The sequence below is a fragment of the Hypomesus transpacificus genome, chromosome 14 (assembly GCF_021917145.1).
Source record: "Hypomesus transpacificus isolate Combined female chromosome 14, fHypTra1, whole genome shotgun sequence".
NCBI lineage: Eukaryota > Metazoa > Chordata > Actinopteri > Osmeriformes > Osmeridae > Hypomesus > Hypomesus transpacificus.
The window spans coordinates 1,909,529-1,931,331 of NC_061073.1; the positions used below are offsets into that span (position 1 = coordinate 1,909,529).

Here is a 21,803-nt window from a genome sequence, read left to right on the forward strand (position 1 = left end):
ATATACTGTAAGAGGAGGTTATCTTTTCTGCAAAACATGCCTACACACGTTGTTTGACTTCCCATATCATTTGACCACACAACCTGAAGCCGGCAAAACAAATCAGGCTTCTGTAATTATATCTAAGTTTAACATAGTTTTTCTGTTTTGTTCAGGTTTCCCACAATGCTGCTGAAAGACCTCCTACTACCCAGAATGCTTTGCCAGGCTCAGAGGAGTGTCCGGTTCCCGGAAAGGACATCACATGCTCGTCCAGCCCCAAGAAGAAACTGATCATTTCTGTGTCTGAGAAAGAGAAGCTTCTAGACTGGAACCTGGGCACTCTGGAGGAGCCCTCAGGGTTCCCAGGTGCACTGGGTGGACAGACAACCAGTGACCCAGTGTCCCAGAGCCAGCCACCCCAGCCAGGGCAAGAACCAGACCCTGAGCTAGGCCCAGTGCCAACCCACCCAGACCCCACCCAGGGACCTCCACCGACGGCCTTCCAGCAGCTGGCTAATGCCCTCAGGAGGTCCCTGGGAATGTCTGGGTCCGCTTCAACCGCGGCGGTCACCAGGCGGGCCGGCCCCCGCAGACAGAGGCCCCTGTCGGAAGGAGCCTTCAACTACAGCTCCATGTTTGGGTCCGGGCCTCCAGGGCAGGAGGAGAGGATGCGTGAGCAGCGGAGGCCAACAGGGGGCGACCTCACCACCCTGCTGGAGCAGGTGTCCCTGGGCCGAGGACAGCCAGGGGGCAGAGCCTTCACGGACGACATGGCCTCCCTGCCCCCTCGGAGGGTGAACTTCTTCTCCTCGCTGCGTCTGAAGAAGAGGGAGAGGGGAGAGGGGGAGGCGGGGGAGGGCGAGCACATCCGCACCATCCTGTCCAACATCCGGAACAAAGGTCAGGGAACATTGTTGCTGGGTGTGATTTGTGCATCCAACATCAAGAGTGTGCATAGTTGACTGTAATTATATATACGGTCTAATAAGGGTAACGAATGGGAGATTTATTACTTGATTTAAACCCATTTTATAGGTGGAAAGTAGATATTTTGGGGTATCCGGGGAGTCGTCCGACCCCATCAGACCTAATGTTCATTGTATCTTGGTCCACAGCCTCCAGCCAAGAACAGCTGGACGCGTCCTACTCCTCTAGTGATGACGATAACAGCCTGGCCGGTCAGACGGTCAGTAATGCGCCTTCGCGCCAAGCATGCTGGGAGATGTAGTTGTATTGGCACAAACGGGGGACACGGATATTCAAAGTACTCGCATATGTTTGACCTGGATGTTTGGGCAGTTCTATCCTGTCGTGGGATAGGTGTGGTGTTATTTGGGATGTGATTGGTCACGTCTGTGTGTATGCTCCCCCTCCCCCCTCCCCCCCCCCCCCAACACACACACACCCTCAGGATTGTCCTGACAAGCTGAAGAGGAGGCAGGAGAGGATGGTGGCCCAGCAGGCTAAAACAGAACAGCTCAAGAGACTCCATAGAGCTCAGGTACCTCAAACCACTCAATCAATCAGTCGTTATAAAGTAACCAGCCAGTACATCAATCCATCAATCCATCCCAGCACCAGAGGAGCGAGATGTTCCACAGGCGAAAAGCAGGCTGACTGGAAGGTTTCTCTCCCCAGGTGATTCAGCGTCAGCTGGAGGAGGTGGGGGAGAAGCAGAGAGACCTGGAGGAGAGAGGGGTCTCCATAGAGAAACGCCTGAGAGGGGAGGAGACTGGTGAGTAAGGGAAGGGGGGGACAGGTGAGGGATGGAGCGAGGGAGGGGGATGAGTGAGGGGGGGGATGAGTGAGGGGGTCAAACCCGTCTGCCTGAACAAATAAACCATGAGCTGGGAGATTGGTCTTGTTCCTAGGTTACCTCTGGCCAAGACAGCAACATTAGCGGTTGTTTGATTAGAACGGGCTGTAGTGGGAACTGCCTTTGCGAATGACAGTGAATGAGCCATCTGACGAAGACGATCTCCATCTCATTACACCGCTGAATGCTAATAACGCAGTATTATTCTCTACAATGAAGTCAAGATTGGAGGAACAGGTCCGCCTAGCCAAGCTTGTTGCAGACCACGTTGCGTCTCATCATTTGTTGCTGACAGAAATTGTGTTTTTCTAAGCTGAGAATTACACTTTCACACATCCTGACGGCATGCTTGTTAGGAGCTCCTGAACCCCTGCAGATCCTCATCGCAAGGCCCCCTTCTTAAACGGAAGCGAGAATCACAGGAACCAAAAAAATAAATATATATTTACACTTTTTTTATCGAACAGTTCATGAAGTATATGTTGTTCTGTCATTTGCAGCAAATGAAAGAAAAGTTATACCTTTGTTTGGTTCAGTTTCTTGTCCTTGTAAAATGCAACTTGAAAAACTGAGGGGGCGCACATCTGTAGCTTTGTTATTGTCTTTTATACACAGGTTGATGAATTCAACAAATGACCTTGCAGAGTCCGACTTTTGTGCGTGTTCGATCCCGTATGTTGTGCGTGTGCACATTTGTGTGCGTGTGCCCTTGTTTGTGAATGTTCTACCGAATGTTCTGCCGATGTACAGAATGCACTCAACTGAATTGTTCATTTGAGTGTTGGAGAGAGTGTTGGAGGCTTGGCTTTGGGATTATTGTATTAGGGCTTGAGAGAGGAGGACTCTGTCTATGAATAGAGTCTTTGTTCAAACTCAGACCCACACTCCTACACTATCTACCCACTCCAAGAGTAGCGGGCAGACAGACAATACCCAGCGCTAGTGTGCTTTCAGAGATCCACAGATTGAAATGAAATAAACCGTTGGAACGATACTGTGTCTGGCCTTATATGCAAGTTAACCTTTTGGTCTAACAGTTTGAGAACGCATGGAATGGTCGTCATTGTAAAGATGTTGAAAGGGTAGATCTGGTTTTTGTTGTCGCAAGAAACTGTTGTTATTTACATTTCATTTAGTTATTTAACAGATGCTCTTATCCAGAGTGACTTACAGTAAGTGCAGGTACATTCCCCCAAGGCAAGTAGGGTGAAGTGCTTTGCACAACATCATTTCGCATGGCCCGGAATCGAACCGGCAACCTTCTGATTACTACCCGGATTCCCTAACCGCTCAGCCACCTGACTCCCTGTTATAACTCTTCCATCCAGATGACAGCCTGTCAGATGAGGGCGTTCTCTATCAGTCCTGGTTCACTTTGGTTTTGGAGAAGAACAGACTGGAGCGATACGAGGAAGAGCTCATGATTTTGTAAGCCCCGAAATCGCAAACACTGAAGTGAACCAACAGACAACCTGTAACAGTAAAAAAAAAAAAAAAGCCTCATCATTCAGTCCAAACAAACTGCGAGGTCTTTCCTGTTCATTCCGTGTGTGTGTGTGTGTTGTGGTGGTGCTGCTCAGCGCTCAGGAGCTGGAGCTTGAGGACACACAGAGCCGGCTGCAGCAGGAGCTACGACGCAGAATGGCCATCGACGGTAGGGGTTACACGTGCGCACGCACGCACACACGCATTATAGCACACCGAAATGTATTTTGAGGTGATGACACACGTGTCTGGTCACACACATGCATTCATGGGTGATCACACACACACACACAGACATGCACACACACCGACTAGACGGCTCATGACTGCTATCTAACGGATGCGAACCTGTTGCAGACACCAGTAAGAGTGCCAGTGAGCTGGTGGCAGAGCAGCGGATCTTGGAGGAGATGATGGGCGTGGTGGAGAGGAGGGACACCCTGGTCAGCGAGCTGGAAGAGCAGAGGCTGAGGGAGCGGGCCGAGGACAGGGACCTGGAGAGCTTGGTGCTGTCCAAGGGATACCAGTTCCACTGGGCCTCCGAGTGAGGAGAAGCAGGGGCTAGAGTTTGTGCCTGGGGCAAGGTCTGGGGTCTAGGGAGGGGTGGGGAGGGGGGGAGTGCGTGTTGGGACATGAGGCAATAATAAACTTGGGCTTGTAGGTGTTGAAAGTTCAACAGACTACATTTTGTCCACTTATTTACAGGGTGACTGGTGTGAATCTGCTATGTACACCCATGGTGTAACACGACCTAACCAAAACCACCTCAGTTTGCCTGTGGCCTTATGACAGGAAGGACTAAAGTAGGAGGGATCGTTTACAGCACTATGTTGGATCCACTGGAAAGCATGTTTAAACTGTACTGGTGTATACTAGCCCTAAGGTCCTCTCATGGATTGAACAAATAGGATTTTCCTTTGTGAAATGATCTGTGATTCTGGATTTATGTTTGTGTATTTGTTGTGACACATTGTTAATAATTCCCCTTGTATGCATTCAGACTGTCAGGGGTGTAAGGGTTGAGAAAATTGTATTTCCTTTTCCATGTGTACACCTATCGGTCAACATGATCTTCAAGCAAAATTTTACGAAAAAATATATAACTGAACGTGTATTTTTGCACAGCACATACGTAAGCGGTCTTATGTGGTAATTTTTTTTTGTTATTTAATAAAATGTTTAATTGAGAACTGGTGTTTTATTTGCCATTATTTTGGGCGATAAAAAGCGTTTAGATGTCAGCCCTCCTCAACAGACGCAAGTGCTCAGTGATGGTAAAAGATAAGACTATAGTCTAGACACCTGTAATTACCAAACAGTTGTGTTTAAACGGGATTTCAGAGCGCTTACAGTAGCCTACTCAACTTGTTCACGTAGCTTAACCATTTCGCACTTGTCAGAACTTGGTTGTAGTTTGTGGAGGGGAGGAACCATGGAATCGGGGCGTACTGGGAAAATGATTGGAATTCCGCTTCCGCTATTGGGAGTAAACCTATGTAGTATTTTGTAGGCTAGGATCGTAATAATTTTCATTTCCAGATTCGTAACTTTTTCTCCATACAAGTGAACTGCATACGAAGAACCAATGGCTTCACCGTCCTCTCCTAAATCGCCCTCCTCTCCAAAATCTCCAACTCCGAAATCGCCTTCTTCTCGAAAGAAAGATGATTCGTTCCTGGGAAAACTTGGTGGAACTTTGGTGAGAAGGAAAAAAGCCAAAGAAGGTAAACAGATTATACCTAAACAATACCGATTTGGAATCTTAAACATATTTAATAGCATCAATAGCAAATACATCTTAGACACAATGACAATATTTGAACTTTGAACTTTGCAGCTAAATGTACTCGTCTATATGGATACTTTTCGCATGACCCAAGCAACGCTATCGTACAACAGTTTCAAAACATTTTTATCAAACAATTGTAACAATGTCAAAGTGATCACGACTTCTCACAGTCAGACAGTAGTCTGATTTACAAAGCCTGCGGGTTCCTGGAACGCCTCGCAGTGTCAGTGGCTGCAGGCTATCTCCATGTATGCCAGGCTCGTAGTGCTGTAATACTCAGGAATGAAGCGAGCAAGCAGGTCCGCCGGCAACTACACTGCCAGTGCAAACATGTAAAATCTGCCCTCCTTAGCTAAACATATTGCTCAATATCAAACCCAACATTTGCCTTAACTCCATAGGCCTACCTCCAAGGGAGAGATTTTCACAATTGTCCTCAAATATGAATCAAAAGGATGCAACACAAGCTGCGTTTCAATATATTGTGTCTCCTGTCTTCTCTTTTCTTTATGTTGCAGTGTGAATCACCTCACAAAATGTTCTCCTTCTCCAGTGTCTGTCCTTCTCTTGCTGGTCTCTCTCTTCTCTAAGTGTTGTTTTGATTGATTGTTCAGGGCCACAGCAGTGCCTGGAAGCTTTCAGTGACACACACGCACACACACACACACACACATACACAAAACAACTCACGCACGCACTCACATACAGAACACAACTCACACATACACAACACAACTCATGCACACACACCCTCAGAACACAACGCGTCTTATTACACGTACAGACACAACACGTGTATCACACACACACACACTCAGAAGTATCCAGAATGTCCGCAGTGATTTGATGGAAAGCCTGCCAGAGTCCCATGTGGGAGATTTCACGTCAAGCTCTCTGACGTTTCCGTCATAGACGACTTCCGTACAGGAGAGCAGGGGCGCGGCCTTCAACGAGACAGCTGATTGGACGCCTGGAGAGAGTGAGCGAGGGACCCTAAAGAACGGGGAGGGGATTAGGAGAGAAGAGGAGGGCTTGTTCAGGCACCCAGGCCAGTGTATGTGGAGCAGGCCTGGCAGGAGACCTCTGGGGGAGGAAGTAGGAGGAGCTTGGGAGCCCTGGGAGAGGTGCTGCCTGGATATGTGGCTCTCAGACATGGGGTGTGCCCAGGTAGGATCCCCTGGCTAGTGTCTGCTCCAGATGAGGGGAGGTGGGCGGCGAGGGGATGTGGAGGGGGGTGAGGGGAGGCGGGCGGGGGGGTACATCATCTGTTAGTCTCAGCAGGGCCAGCGGCTGCTACATTCGCTGAGCCAATTATCTGAGAGGAGAGGCAAAGGCATCTGTCACACTGTCAGGTTATTCTCATACATCTCTGCGTGATAGTAACAAGGGGACCAGACGCTGGCTGGATGTGTGTGTGTATGTGCGTGTGTGTGTGTGTGCGTGTGTGTGTGTCGGTTCAGAGGGGTGTGTTTGTGTGCATGTGTGTGTGTGTGTGTGTGTGGGGCTGCCTGTGATGGTGTTGATTAAGAGGATGTAGTCTTTGCCTGGTGGAGAGAGCCAGGACTGGATGTTCACGCCTCCTCTGGTGTCTCAACGACACACAGCTGCATGGTGAACTGCATGCTGGGACAAAACAGAGGTTTCTGGAAAACAGGAAGGAACCTAGTTGTTATATATCACGAATATTTGGTTCTATATCACCACCCCTCCCATTTTTCTAAAAGAAAGAAAGAATGCGAAGACAAGACGAGATGGAAGGTTTTAAGGAAACAAAGTGATAGAATCTTTATTTTGAAAGATGGACCTCATTTAGAGTATTTTTTTCAAGTGGTAGAGGCTGAAGATGGTTTTGACGATTTGACTCTAGAAGAGAGCTCTGAGATTTTAAATGGCGGTTGTGGTTATCCACTTCTTTAGCATGAAGAAAGACAGGCTGACTTTCATTAAGCCAATGTTTTAGGGGGTCCCTACTGTTCTACCTCAACTAAGACCATGGAACCTTTACAAAAGGACAGCAAGCAAAGGGGTAATGGTAAAGGCTCTGGTTGTCGAGCAAAGATGCATCTCCATTCAGAAGCCTGGCCTTGTGTCTCTTCTGAAAAGCCATTTTGCGTTAACACTTAGAGAAAGCTTCGTTTTTTTGTTTTGTGTGTGTGTGTGTGTGTGTGGGGGGGGGGGGGTAGGGTTAAAGATGCAAACCCCCTAAAAGGCCTGCCATCACAACCACTCCACAGCTCAGTACATTATTATCCAGGAAAAGCCTAACTGGGGTTTTCTTCTACCAAGTAAGAGCCGTTATTTGGGCCTGTTGGTTGGGAAGTGTTTTAAGACATCTCCAGGGCTGTTGTATTTGCAGGATGATTGGGCCCTCTTAGAACGGGGCACTGTGATTTAGACGATCACAGCCTGGTTTGCCCCTCTGACCCTGAGTGTTTACCTAGTGGCATAGGCTGAAAATGTTTGTTGGAGTGGCCTTATGGGTCTTGTAGTTATGAGTGGCACATCTGACAACATTATTTTTACCGTGTGTTTTTTAAGTGTGTTCAACTGCTGAATGGAAGAAAAAAAACAGTATTTGTGAATCACTGTGGTGGGGGAAGGGGGCAGTGGTGCTTATTGAGGAGAGAGAAAACCAAACATCTGGATCTAGGACGGGCACTTCACCAAGTCTTGACGGATTTTCTGGTGTGTAAAAACGACAGTTGATGCCGTTTCTGCCCATGCCAGTGTCTGAGCTCCAGGAAGAAGGGATCAACGCGATCAACCTGCCTCTGAGCCCCTCCCAGTATGAACTGGACCCAGAGGACACCATGCTGGGTCAGTACTGACATCACTGAATATACATCCCAACACTCACTTTACACACACACACACACGTCCTTTCTCTCTGTCTTTCTCCTTCTCTCCCCACTTATACACACCCACTCAAACTCACAGTATCCCACCTTGCTAGTTAGCTATATAGTATTGTGTGTGTATATGTGTGAACAGGACTGTGTGTGTATATATGTTTAAGATTGTGTAAATGTGTTTATAGGATTGTGTTGACATGTACATTTAGGATTGCGTGTAAATGTGTATCCAGCATTCTGTGTGCATGTGTGCATATAGGATTGTTTATGACTCAGGTCTCTCTCTCGGTCTCTCCTCAGAGGAGAACGAGGCCAGGACCATGGTGGACCCAAACTCAAAGAACGACCCAAAGCTTCAAGAACTGATGAAGGTTGGATATGGGAAAATCTTTTTGAATATCCATCCACCCTTCCATTGATACCCACATCAATTGAACCAGTGCAATGCAATACACATTACTTCAGCTTCTGACCCAGATAATCGGTTATTATCACATTATTGATCAGTGTTGTGTTGAAACGTGAGTCTTGTTCTGTAATCTCCAGGTCCTGATCGACTGGATCAATGATGTTCTGGTGGGAGAGAGGATCATTGTGAAAGACCTGGCAGAGGACTTGTACGATGGCCAAATCCTGCAAAAACTCTTTGGTGAGGGACAGAGAGATACCATTTCCTGCTTCCTGTATGGCAGACACAACTTCCTGTTTTATTTTGTTCAAGCATTCTAATGCTAACCTTACTTACAAACAGTTGATATATACATTGATTGATTTGTATTTCTTCACATCTTACTAAAGAGCAGTGTAAAGCCAAACATTAACATAGCACAGTGTATTCAATGGGATCATGATTGGCTCTCTGACCGTTTTTTTTCCGGGTAGAGAACCTGGAGGGGGAGAAGCTGAACGTTGCCGAGGTAACGCAGTCCGAGATCGCCCAGAAGCAGAAGTTGCAGACCGTTCTAGAACGCATCAACGAAACCCTGAAACTGTCCTCCCGGAACATCCGCTGGAACGTGGACTGTGAGAACCGCTCGACGCCTCCACGCCGTGCATCGCTGTGTACTGCTACTGCTCTGCTACAACCACCCACTGACCAGACACATGCTACATGTGCTGGAACCTTCTGAGAAAATGAACCACTTAATATGTAGAGGGATATACAGTGGGTCGTTGTGACCCGGTTTAATCCTGCTTAATAACTAGGAGGGTAAGGGGAGGTGGGTAAGGGAGAGTTAAGAAGGTTGGGGGTGGGCATTTTAGGGTGTTGACGTCATTCCCAGCGTGCAAAGGAGATCAAACAGACATTTAAAAGATGCTTTTAGTTGACTTCTTTTAGCTGTTCCGTTGGCCTGTGTGAAAGAAAAAAAACCTTCTCTAGTGAATTGATTTTTTTTTTCTACTTTAACCATTGCCCTACTTTTTCAAAGCTAATGTGATTCTCCCTGGCATTTACCTCAGGTGCCGGACTGTTCTAGAAATGTCACTCACTCAGTCCCCGTTTCGCCATCTGTCCTTTCTCACACAATGACTTCAGGATGGCATACATACTCCGGTTTTCAAGCACAATGTGACAGATTTTCTTAGACGTAGACGAGAGTCACCTTGATTACGTAACACAATTGTTTTTAATCCATCTCTCTCGCATGCTAGTCATGCTGAAGTGAAAATGTACCTCAACAATCGTGTTTTTTTTTTTACATGCTGTCTCCTGTCTGAACCGTAGCTGTTCATGCTAAAAGCATTGTGGCCATCCTCCACCTGTTGGTGGCGCTGTCGCAGCATTTCCGAGCCCCGATCCGACTGCCCGATCATGTCTCCATCCAGGTGGTGGTGGTTCAGGTAGGTTCTCTGTTCTCTAGTGTTCAGGTAGGTTCTCTGTTCTCTAGTGTTCAGGTAGGTTCTCTGTTCTCTAGTGTTCAGGTAGGTTCTCTGTTCTCTAGTGTTCAGGTAGGTTCTCTAGTGTTCAGGTAGGTTCTCTGTTCTCTAGTGTTCAGGTAGGTTCTCTGTTCTCTAGTGTTCAGGTAGGTTCTCTGTTCTCTAGTGTTCAGGTAGATTCTCTGTTCTCTAGTGTTCAGGTAGGTTCTCTGTTCTCTAGTGTTCAGGTAGGTTCTCTAGTGTTCAGGTAGGTTCTCTGTTCTATAGTGTTGAGGCAGATTCTCTGTTTTATGGTGTTCAGTCTGTTCCCTGGTGTTCAGGTAGGTTCTCTGGTGTTCAGGTAGGATCTCTGGTGTTCAGGTAGGATCTCTGTTCTCTGGTGATCAGTTAGGTTCTCTGTTCTCTGGTGTTCAGGTAGGTTCTCTGCTCTCTAGCTCTCTGGAGTTCAGGTAGGTTCTCTTGTTCTCTAAAACTGTGCTGTTCTTCCTCCTGCAGAAACGCGAAGGGATCCTGCAGTCTCACCAGATCCAGGAGGAGATCACCGGGAACACTGAGTACGTCATGCTGCAGTGGGGCTAGTGTGGGATTTTGTGTTTGTGTGGATTTGGCATAGGTGGTGTAGTTTGTAGTTGGGTGGGAGGGGCTAGTGTGTGTGCGTGTGTGTGTGTGTGTGGTGGGGGAGCTAGTGTGTGTGTGTGTGGTGGGGGAGCTAGTGTGTGTGTGTGTGGTGGGGGAGCTAGTGTGTGTGTGTGTGTGTGTGGTGGGGGAGCTAGTGTGTGTGTGTGTGTGTGGTGGGGGAGCTAGTGTGTGTGTGTGTGGTGGGGGAGCTAGTGTGTGTGTGTGTGTGTGGTGGGGGAGCTAGTGTGTGTGTGTGTGTGCTCGGGGGCCAGCGTTTCCCCTCAGCTCCTCCTCAGCTGATGGAGCCCAGTCCAGCAGGCTGACAGCAGCTGGAGAGATAAAGCAGTCGGAGTTCACATGGTCACGGTTGCAACGTGGTTATAACAGGAGCAGGAGCTCTGCCCAGACCTGCCACTGTCACAGGAGATTACACCGTGAAGACAGGGGTGTGTGTGTGTGTGTGTGTGTGTGTGTGTGTATGAGAGAGAGAGAACAGAGGAGCAACGTGAGACTGACAGAGAGAAGCATGCCCACATTAGTGTCCTTTTAATTCATCTCTAGGTCGCCTGTATATGCATGGATATTGTGTGTACTCGTATTTGTATATGCTTTATGTTATGGCACCTCATCCTACTGCAGTTAACACCAGACACATTCCTTTTCACCAGAGAAGGTTGCTAATGTGGCCTTCTGGACAATTGTTAACAACCCATATTTAATAACCAGTCTTTTTGACCCGCTGTATTTATTTTTTCTTTCTTTTTCATCCTCAGAGCTCTTTCAGGGAGACATGGTATGTGTGAGGATACATTTTAAAAATAAAAGTCTGTATTGAATCGAAGTTCTGAAAGGACAGAAGGACGCTTGTTTTGGATGTCACTGAGTACTGACTAAGTCACCGTTTCTGTCGTCTGCACAGAAAGGGACGCTTTTGACACACTCTTTGACCATGCTCCTGACAAGCTCAGTGTTGTGAAGAAGGTAATGTCTACTTCTACACTGTATGACTATGTGTGTGAGGGAGAGTGTGTGTGAGTGTCTGTGTGTGTGTCGGGATGTGTGTGTGTCGGGATGTGTGTGTGTCGGGATGTGCGTGTGTGGGCAAACCGTAATGGCGATGTTATGTGTTCCTTCAGACTCTCATCACCTTTGTGAACAAACACTTGAACAAGCTCAACCTGGAGGTATCTGAACTAGACACTCAGGTGAGACACGACGCTGACAGTCAGCTTTGGGCTGTTCCGCTGTCAATACAGCCTGTATGCTATTTTCAACCTTAGGTTGACATTCATGATCTGGTGTAACATATTGTTGTAACATTGTCACACAGGATTTCATACTGTGAAAGGTTTTGGTTTGTTGCCTGTAGTTTGCAGATGGAGTCTACCTGGTGCTGTTGATGGGGTTACTGGAGGGCTATTTTGTTCCTTTGTACAACTTTTTCCTTACGCCAGAGAACTTTGACCAAAAGGTAAATTTCCCAGTTTTTGGCATAATGAATACATAGATGTTGTCTTGTCTCAATTTGGCCAAGAGAACAACTACAATTATCTAATCAAACTTTATTTATAGAGCACATTTCATACCAGGATGCAACACAATGCGCTTCACACAGGGAAAAGGGGGGGGGGGGGGCTTAAGCTTGACACTAATTATCCAGAGGGAAGGAAGAATCCAGTTCACCCAGACAAGTCGGAAGTCTTGTTTTGGGCCCCGTTCCTAACCTACAAAAAAAACACACAAAATAAACACAGTGTACTGTCCATAATGTGTATCATTACAGTTACATTTAAATGGGATAATCCCTTTTAAGTTCTTCCATGTTTATTTGATACTGGTATTCATGTATGCAGATTAGTCTTCAGAGTCAGCCTGGGCCCAGTCTGCTGCCTGCTGGTGTCATTCTGAGCAGGCAGTCAGAAGGGACGCCATGTCAGCCCTGGGCTTGGGTCCTGGCCAGGGGCCAGTGCCAAGCCGAATGGGCACATGCCCACTAGCATCTGTAATCTGCTCCAGCCCAGCGCACTAAGAAGTGGCACGGGGATTAGCTCTTACACAGGGGGGAGGGACAACCGATGGAGAGAAGGGGAGAGAGAAAAGAGAGAGGGAGAGAAAGTAGGAAAGGAAACTGGAAATTGAGGCTAAGGATAGTCAGTTGTCGTTTCGCTTCAGGGTAGCTCCCCTGGTTTGGTCTGTGCTTCATTCTTGGTGTTTTTCAACACCTCTATCCTCCCCTCCCCGCCCTACTCCTAGCCTCACTCCTCACCTTCCCTCAACCACACACACAGAACCTTTCCCCCAGCCCCTCCCCCAACATGGGATGTATTAGCGGTGTTTACCCAGCTGGGACGGACTTACTGCTGCAGTGGACTGTTGGCTGTCTGCCCTGCTAAGGACAAGGGCTGGAGAAACTCTTAATGACACATGAATAGAGCATATTGTTAAGGTGTTATTATTGCTGAGCAGTTCCCTTATCACTGCTTGTGTGTGTGTGTGAGAGTGAAAGGGACTGTTCTGAAAAATAGTGTGACTGATTGTGAGTCTCTCGTTCAGGTACATAACGTGTCCTTCTCCTTCGAACTGATGCAAGATGGTGGTCTGGAGAAACCTAAGCCCAGACCGGAAGGTACCAACCGTCATATCTTCATATCACCATTTCTATACTAAATAATGGTTTACATAGATTAACTACTTCAAAGCCATTGGATGGAGAATAGAGGCACATTTTCTTGCTTTCCCATTTGGAAATGTATAAGGGATAGATAACGAGTTTGTGTTTGTTTTCCACTTGCAGATATAGTGAACTGTGATCTGAAGTCGACACTGAGGGTTCTCTACAACCTCTTTACCCGATACAGAAATGTCGACTGAGCGGGGGGAGGGGACCCATTTCGAGACGAACCACTTCCTGTTATCCAATGTCTTTATTTCACTAATGTATGTTTGAGAGGAGTTGATAAGGCTTGTTTCGTCATGTGAACAGTAGCATGTAAAAGAACAGAAAATCGTTTTCAGATATGCAGTATCATTGATTGTAAAACAAAAATGTTGTGATGTAGAATGTTTAATTAATAATGTATTCAGACTTTTTTTAAATATAAATATATATCTCATATGAAATATTATGATTGTTTTACATAAAATACATAAATGTCTTAATGGATACACATCTAAACCTAAAAATATAATCCTAGAAGAAATCAAATATGTGACCATAAATAGACTATGACAACATATTGTATATGTTCATTACAACAACAAAAAACTTTTGTACTTAGAGACTCCTGCATTCCCTTTGACATTCCCAGCCCAGATTTCTTACATCATGTTATATGGAAGTGTCTTTATTTGTGTGGACAAGGTCAGTGTTCGATGAGATCTCTTAAGCTATTTCTCTCAAACTACCGTGGTTTGTGTCCATTTAAATGATACCTACGCTATTCTAAATGAGATACTTCAGGAAATCTTTTTTATGATAATTTTTACCAAATCTTTGAACAATAAAGCATTCAAACTGACCCTCCTCTGACTTAATCTGTGTCACATGAGGTCTTGGTGGCTCAGCAGACTGTGAACAACTCTTTCATTCCAACTGGCCAACTGGCTAGCACCCTGCCCAACTGTACAGACCACACAGGAAACCTCATCAGTTGAACAAGACACCATGTTCTATGGCCTCCCTCTATGGCATTGCTAGTTAGGCTGCGTGCCTAACAGGACACTACATAGTTTCATCCTGTGTTTTACTGCCATTGAGCTTATTTAAATCCACTTTTCCAGAATGGCCCATTTAAATCATGGTTGGGTTTCTCATAAAATCCTTGGCACCGTTATGGTCTTTCATTGCATGTAGGAAGGGGAGAGATGGAAGGAAAGGAGACAGAGAAGGGAAAGAAAGGGAAGTATGGATGAAGAGAGGGAAGGAGAGAAGGATGGGGACACCTATGCTGTAGTCTACTGGCACTGTGAGGCGGTTGGTGCATTGGTGTCAGGTTACAACGTGTGTGTGTGTGTGTGTGTGTGTAGATGATAGCCTGTATATAACACTGCATCATCACCATTAGACATTAGGTCTCCTCTCCGGCTCTCTTTCTCCCTCTTTCCCCCATCTCGCACGTTTTCTCTCATTATCCATCTCTTTCTCTCTCAGAAATGTTTCTTCTTTCTTTGTATCTCTCTTTATTCATTACCTGACCCCATGCCACCAGTGGTCTCGTGTTTGCAAATGAGCGAGCACCAGATGTACCACGCTCCAAATATTTCAAACACCCAAAGAGTGCCGGATTCAGCCACAATGACGGCAATAAAATCGTTTGATCCATGGTTTAACCAAGGAGGTTTCAAATGTCATCCAAGCAGAGCCCCCCCCCCCCACCACCACCACCACCTATTACTGTCTCTGTTCCTCTATCTTGGTCTCTGGCTTTCTCCTGTCTCTCCTGTCTCTCTCCCTCACTTGGACCTAGGAGTCCCTAGTGAACATCAAAGCTGGGGGCAGTCACCCGGAACATCAAAGCCACCTCCTCAGGCACGTGGCCTATCTGAATGACCTTAGCAATGTGAGCATGGCAACGACTGCTTCTCTTAAACAACAAGAAGAAGAAAGAAAAACTCTGCCATGTCATATTTATGTGTGTCGGTAGTATATGTGATAGAAAGTCCCTTTTTAGTTCATTCTGCTTCACGCTGAGGAGCTGTAGAGGAACTGTCACACTGAGCAGAAACATGCCGATTCCCTTTGGTTGACACAATAACACTAGCATCAACAGGCCCATAACCAAATTACTGTTTGGGAGACATAATTGTCAATCAGAGTCGGCAGAAAATCTCATTTCAGGTCCTTGAGGCCCACTTGCCAACGAGCTGAAAGCATTTAGCTGTTGAAGCTCAGGCCGCTATCCTTCCTGTCCCCATGCTCTCCCTGTCAACACTGCTCTACCCCGACCACAAGATGGCGTCGGTTGATACGCTCTGATCTAATTTACGGCCGGTTGCTGGTCTGAATGCTGTACTTTGGGATGCCTGGAAGGAATGAAAGTGTTGCCTGTGTGTGTGTATTCTTGCCTGAGTGTGCTTTATTTCCCTGTATGTGTGTGTGTGTGTGTGATTGTAACTGTACCTTGAGAAACCTGAGACCACCCTAGCAATCTTATCATCGAGCTGGTGTGGATAAGAAGAGGGATAGGAGGGGTGGGAAGCAGTTTAGGGTCAGGGTGTCCTGGTGTCAGGTTAGGACTTATGTGTGTGTGTGTGCTCTCAGGTCATGACCCAGAGATAGCTGTGTTTGTTCTCAGACGCTGGCCTCAGCTCTAATAGGGGGTTAGGGAGGGAAAACGGAGAGAGGCTGGGGTTTGAGGCAACCTCTTCTTCTCTGTGATTCGTCTCTTGAAAAGCATGTTTGAGGAGATCGGAGCCTGTATCTTGGCCTTGCGGACAAAAACACTGCTTCTGTGCAACCTACACCTCATCTGCAGACAAAACCTTTATGTTTTTAGTTTGATGCATGTTTTATCAAGTGTCACAGCATTTTGGTACCCCTCATATTTTTTATCAGGTTAAACGGTTGAGTTCCGTTTTACAAGAATGGTCCGTGACACAGGGAATGAAATCAGCTATGTGTGGGAAAAATATTTGTTTTATCATTCGTAAAGGAATTGTAGGCCTACCAACTATGAAGTCAAATCACTGCATCACTGACTGTTCTGGGAAAAAACTTCACACCATTTAGACACAGACAGACACTTTCAGCAAATTCCACGAAATGTAGGTCATTTTCAGTTACAGATAGCTTACTAAGGCTTGTCATATGCGTGTAATGTGTCATGTCATTCTCATGCAGGAAATTTGACATGACTCATTCTCCAAACTATTGTTTGACATGAACCACCGTCACAGATACGGCTTGTCCTCTGAATCGGAGTTTAGGCCTTGGTTTGGGCGGACTACTGCTCCTCGGTATAACGTAGAGCTACGAGGCTACGTTCCTCCCCGTGGCCCTCCTCTCCCGCTTCTGTCTCCGTGGCTGCAGAGCTCTGGATGACGCCACTCACGCTCCGCCCTCCAATCTCAATCTTTGCGTTCATTTCATTCTTGCTCTCATTCCGCGCATATTTCGCATCCCTGCAGATACGAAACGAATTACGCACACAGCCGGTCTCGAAAAAAAAAATCTACTTGGCAGTTTACAAAGAAATTCCATACCTTATTACAAAGTAAACAAGAATAACTTTTGCAGCAGTTGATTATTTAATACGTTTTAAGGTAAGTTAGTTACTTGTTAGTTGAGTTTGTCTTTAGCCTACTGCTTGGGCTACTTTGGTTTAATCTTATTAAACGGGAGGGGGCAAGTAATGTATTATATTGTAATATTGCATTACTGATCAAATTATTGCAATTGTGAACGTTAGTGTTGGCTTCGGAGCGGTACTGTCGCTTTTACGAAGAGCTACCTATTCCACGTCCGACATAGCTTGAAAATCTTTGACATAAAAAATTGGGATAGCCTACCGGTTCTTCGGCGTTCTCTTAAAACTGGCTTATTTATATGTCGAATGACAACTACAAAAAACTTATGAGCGATTTTACTAAATGGAGAGCTGATGGTAACATACTCTTATAACGGTTAAATGTTTCAGTTTCCCCCGATACTTACAGGCAGGGAGTTGCCGTCAGGAGTATTCCCCGTCTCCTGTCGAGCTCAACAAAGCCCGTTGTCAAAGGACTTGTTGCATCAGGAGGCTTTCCTGTCGATAAACCTATCTGTAAGTACTATTTTATCTACGTAATCTAAACTTGTGAACGTTATAGACCATAACCCTTCCAGCTAACCTAATATTTAATCTTGTGTCATGATAGCGGAGTCTTGGTATATGTGTGTCTAGATTTCGTTGCTCAACAGCATGCCCCCCCTATAGGAGATCTCTCAATAGTTGATAAAAGGACATGGCCTAGTGTGCAAGTGATTTGCCTAACGTAAACCGTGAGTAAAGAAGTACGGAAGACACATTTTTATTGTTTTGTTTGAGTAATAATTTATAAATGATTTATTAAATAGTCTTGTGTAATAACTAGGCTATGAAAGGGCAGTAGGATAACTCTACTGAGATTGTCCATGAGGATCACACGAGCTTGGCTATTCCCCGAAAAAGGACTTTCAAACTTTGTAAATGTTTTTTTTTTTTTTACTTTAAAACGGATATTAAGTATAAGGGATTAAAAAAAAAAAAAAAAAAACAATTCGACCAACTAAAAGACAATTCTTTTAAGAAACAAATTGACACATTAAAACGTGTCCATTGTGTAACTATTCTTTGGCAAATTACATTTAGGTTGGTTTACCTGGAACCGAATATTAGAGTATAAGCAGTTGATTGTTATTCTTATTGAAGTTGGCACTGTACAGAAAAATGTGTAACAGTCCATATTTCATATGGTATTAACCCATTGTATTAACCCATTACTGTATTACTGTATTAACCCATTGACACCTACACATAGTTTTGTTCATGAACCAAACCTTTTTCCTTTTTCACCTGTTATTTTACATATGTATAGGCTGCATCCGTTCTGGATGATTTAGGAACCCCAGTCTTTCTTGATCTTAGGAAAGTGGAGGGAAAAAAAGAAAGCTCAGCAGATAGTTTTACTTCCAGATGAGTGGAGGACTTTTTTTTCTTCGGGGGGGGGGGGGGGGGGGGGGGGGGGGGGGCGTTGTAAAAGAGGAGGGGGTCGAGTAAAGAGTGTGTGTGTGTGTGTGTACGTGCGCATAGGGAGCAAACAGCCCTCTTCTCCCGCTCTCCCCTGTCAGTTGGCAGCTGTTCGGGGACTCGTAGCACCTGTAGAGGAAGGGAAACCAAAGATCCAGTCGTTTGCTCAGGGCTTGGACTCTGTGGAAAGCCTTGCCTTCTGACCCGGCAACTAACATACGGCCATGTGTTGGCCTGCCAGCCTGTGTGTGTGTGTGTGTGTGTGTATGCAGGCCTCTCTATTGTCACTGCAGCAACAGGCGGCAGTGACGGAGGCACCATATGGCCCGTGTGTGCATTGCTCACATCGAGCTAACTGCTCGCCCTGCTTATCAATGCCATTACAACATGGCAGTTTTCAGTTGCCGCCCGTATGCTCTCTCCCCTCCCCCTCCCCCCGCCCCCCCCCCCCTCTCTCTCACTCTTTCTCTCTCTGTTTACTCTGCGTGTGAGAGACAGGGAGGAAGAGTAGGCCTTCTTCTCGGAGAGCCGAGATGTAATCGTTCTTTCTAGTGACGGAGGCATACGGTATTGGGATTACAGATGATTTGTTCCGTGTGGTAACGATACACTGGCGGGGTGAAACAGTCGTTGATCTCACTCCCTCGTAGTCAAATGTCCCTGCTTTGGTTCACTGCTAATCAGTGGTGGTACGAAGTTGTTATTTATGTAAAGAAGATGTATATTTTGAAGAGGTGACCGTGCTTAAGTCAGTGTTACGTTGCTATGGTTTAGGGTGCTACGATGGAGACACCGTCTTCTGCTATTTCCGTTGACGGGATGAAAATGATTGTCTGACAGCACGAGATAGAGAGCTATAAAGGAAAAGGAGAGATTTAGCTCTGAGAAAGATTGTGTTTCATGAAGTCAATTCAGCAGAGAGCCAATGGACTGTGTGATAGAAGAAAGAGAACTCACATGTAATGACATTTCGGAGCCGGTTTGTTAGGCCAACAATAGGGCAGTGGAGCTGGTGTGTGTGTGTGTGGGGGGGGCGTAGCTAGGGGGCGGTGGTGGTGGGGGGGCAGGCTTTGTTTGGGGAACAGGGAAACAATGGATGTCCTCCTGGGGGGGTGGGAGGGGGGTGTGTGTGTGGGGGGGGGGGGGGGGTGTTGCTGGCTGCAGAAGGCCTGGTCTGGTCTGTGCCCCCTCCACCGCCCCCCCCCCCCCCACACACACACACACACCCACACACCCGTGGCCTAAGGTAGACCTGACGTCACCAAAGCGCTGCGGTGCTGGGTGTCTGAGCTGGCCTCGCCTCCCAGGCCAGTCCCGGCTGAAGCAGGCTGGCCCCTCACACGCAGGCCGGGACACCGCTTGCACCGCGCTGGGGCGTGTCTACGTGTGGACGTGTGTCACCAAATCCCTCGCAGTACTCATGATAGCAGTATCCAATCCCTCTGTGATTTTGTGAGTCAGATCCCGAAAATAAAAGCTCACGCCTGGATTCTGTGCTCTGGCTGGTAGCAGGATGTGTTGTCATCAACGACTTCCTGTCCCTCTTGAACAGAGTGCAGCGGTGCCCACACTGAGAGATCACCGCAGCACGGTGGTGCTGGCAAAGATTCATATTATTTAATGTCTCCAATCATTTGTGAGAGGGAAAAAAACTCATTTCAACTGTCACGTTTCTGTGTTTCCTGCCTGATGTTTTTTTCAACAAAAGATAAAGTTAAGTAAAAGCAGTCAAGATGTAAACACACGAGAGGCCCTGGTTGCAACGGCTCGGTCGTGGGTCTGGAATGGAAAAGCGTTGAAAGAGTTTCAACGCGAGCGGAGGTAAAACACAATCAGAGAGGTTATTCTGTTGGCTTCTGGGGGGGTGGGGGGGGTGGGGGGGGGGTTGAGAGAGGGAGGGTCACCATCATTCAGACTGTACACTGGAACTGTGGCGACGGGGGTCAAAGATGCTTTGAACACACTCCAAATCACAAAAGTCTGCCTTGCCCTCCCTCTGTCCTCTCCCCCCCCCCCCCCCCCCCTCTCTCTCTCTCTCTCTCCCTCTCTCTCTCTCTCTCTCTCTCTCTCTCTCTCTCTCTCTCTCTCTCTCGCCCTCACTCTGAAAGCTCCCATTGGCTGGGAAGGTCAGGGGTGGAGTTTTTGATTTTGCTTTTTGAATAAAGGCGAGGCGAGGAGTGAACACAAGAGAGGGAAGTGGAAAAGAAAGAGAAGATTTCTATTCTTCCCTCCATCCCCTCTCCTTGCCGGGTGTCGAGACGGGATCACACACACTCACTCGACAGACTGATCCTGGGTTCACACTTATTAGAGTGTGTTGATGTGGCTCTGACCCCCCCTGGCCTCCATTTCCTGGTTTCGTGGTGTTGTTTCCTGGGGGGGTGGGGGGGGGTGGGGGGGGGGGGGGGGTGGGGGGGGGGGGGGGTACCGTATCAGGAGAACAGCCAATACTGGTCTGACTCAGCTGTATGTTCCACTGCGAGGGAAGAGCACAGTAGACTGGACACATAAACGGCCGGGAAACCTGACAGGTGACATGAGACACCACGGTCCAGATGTGCTTGGACCAGACGATGAAGGGAGCTGTATTGACTTTTTCGTTACAGTAAACTGACACCTCTGGAGAAATCTCGCGGCATGTCTAGGTTGAAGAATCTCCCACGAGAAGCTTTTGGTCACCTGATTCATGAAGGAATTATGTTGCGATCGGGTTTTAGTTTCGTGTAAGACTGTCAAAATTCCAAACATGGCATGAGAGTCCGATTGGTGCTGTATCCACCTGATTGCTGAGTCTCCAACCAGGCCTGAGTGCTTTATTTTAGCTTAATTCTTTTTTCGAACATTATTTCGGCTTACGGGACAGAAATAAGCCCACCGTAAATGAAAGCTGTTGCTTAGAAACCCTCGCAAGATTTTTTTGCTTTAATGCACTCAAAATTGATTTCCCATTTAGGCGTGTGTGTGTGTGTACACGTGTGTGTATGTGAGTGTACGTTCCGGGGTTTGGTTGGGAAGGAAATGTGTTGATATCATATTAAGCTTGAATATTTACCATCCACATGCTCAGTTGCTACTACGCGAAGCTGCGAAGCCACAAGTCAGCCTGTGAAGATACACACTTCACAAGCCCGGCCTTCTTGTTCTTCCAATTACCTCACAGCGTGACAAAGACTTGCGTCGAAGCCAGACGCAGAGCTGCGGTCGGTAAATAGACGAGTGGACTAGCAGACAGGCGAGTAACTCAGCGAGCCTTTCTCTCTGAAAGAGAGCGAGAGAGAGGGAGAGAGAGAGAGAAAGAGGGAGAGAAAGGGAAGGAGAAAGGGGGGAGAAGGAGAGAGGGTAAAGTGAAAAAAAGAGACAGATATAGAAACAGAGGAAGAAAGGAGAGAGAGGGAGGGAGAGAGAGAGAAAGGGAGAGAAAGAGAGAGCGAGAGATAGAGAGAGAGGGAGGCACAGTGTCAGGCTCCCAGGACTCTGAGATACAGGGAAACAGAAGTCCCTCTTCGCTAGCTTATGACCTGTTATTTAGATGTTAACAAATCTCTCCGAACAGTCTGAAAGGGTTTGTTAGCCTGGGCCTAATTGAATTCTCCCCTTTATGAGGAACGACAAAAAACAGACAGATAAAGGAACAGGAGTGTGAATAGCAAGGTCTGAAAGCACGTGACCTCCTTTAA

The 21,803-nt window shown here is 46.8% G+C and overlaps 3 protein-coding genes across 7 annotated transcripts in view; all 3 read left to right on the plus strand.

Annotated features, from left to right (window-relative positions):
• Window positions 1-4,473, plus strand: part of mical2b (microtubule associated monooxygenase, calponin and LIM domain containing 2b) — a 35,484-nt gene extending 31,011 nt beyond the window's left edge. For all 3 annotated transcript variants that reach the window (XM_047034987.1, XM_047034988.1, XM_047034989.1), the window contains 7 exons: window positions 156-882; window positions 1,098-1,168; window positions 1,394-1,483; window positions 1,621-1,717; window positions 3,127-3,226; window positions 3,379-3,452; window positions 3,641-4,473. In XM_047034987.1, the coding sequence (XP_046890943.1) occupies window positions 156-882; window positions 1,098-1,168; window positions 1,394-1,483; window positions 1,621-1,717; window positions 3,127-3,226; window positions 3,379-3,452; window positions 3,641-3,831 (1,350 nt within the window). In that variant the 3' untranslated portion in view covers window positions 3,832-4,473. The remainder of the gene's footprint in view (window positions 1-155; window positions 883-1,097; window positions 1,169-1,393; window positions 1,484-1,620; window positions 1,718-3,126; window positions 3,227-3,378; window positions 3,453-3,640) is intronic.
• A 225-nt stretch (window positions 4,474-4,698) lies between these two features.
• Window positions 4,699-13,938, plus strand: LOC124477290 (alpha-parvin-like). Of its 2 annotated transcripts, none has more exons than XM_047035006.1 (13): window positions 4,699-5,007; window positions 7,800-7,889; window positions 8,225-8,295; window positions 8,471-8,573; window positions 8,807-8,986; window positions 9,651-9,766; window positions 10,298-10,356; window positions 11,194-11,213; window positions 11,340-11,401; window positions 11,557-11,625; window positions 11,790-11,891; window positions 12,974-13,046; window positions 13,215-13,938. In XM_047035006.1, exons 1-13 carry the CDS (start codon window positions 4,869-4,871, stop codon window positions 13,289-13,291), a joined length of 1,161 nt encoding a protein of 386 aa, XP_046890962.1. In that variant the 5' UTR covers window positions 4,699-4,868; the 3' UTR covers window positions 13,292-13,938. The 2 variants fall into 2 exon arrangements, with proteins under 2 accessions (XP_046890962.1, XP_046890963.1); XM_047035007.1 differs by having other exon boundaries at window positions 4,701-5,007; window positions 8,807-8,947.
• A 3,156-nt stretch (window positions 13,939-17,094) lies between these two features.
• The window catches only part of LOC124477289 (transcriptional enhancer factor TEF-1-like), a 33,414-nt gene continuing 28,705 nt past the window's right edge, over window positions 17,095-21,803 (plus strand). For both annotated transcript variants that reach the window (XM_047035004.1, XM_047035005.1), the window contains exon 1: window positions 17,095-17,181. The gene's annotated coding sequence lies outside the window, so the exon portion shown is untranslated. The remainder of the gene's footprint in view (window positions 17,182-21,803) is intronic.

What these genes read in the sequence shown, in the direction of transcription:
- LOC124477290 (XM_047035006.1), top strand. Translation starts at nt 4,869, where the DNA reads ATGGCTTCACCGTCCTCTCCTAAATCGCCCTCCTCTCCAAAATCTCCA. An exon ending in AGCTCAGTGTTGTGAAGAAG is followed by an intron (nt 11,402 to 11,556) that starts GTAATGTCTACT and finishes GTGTTCCTTCAG; the next exon opens with ACTCTCATCACCTTTGTGAA. An exon ending in TATCTGAACTAGACACTCAG is followed by an intron (nt 11,626 to 11,789) that starts GTGAGACACGAC and finishes TGTTGCCTGTAG; the next exon opens with TTTGCAGATGGAGTCTACCT.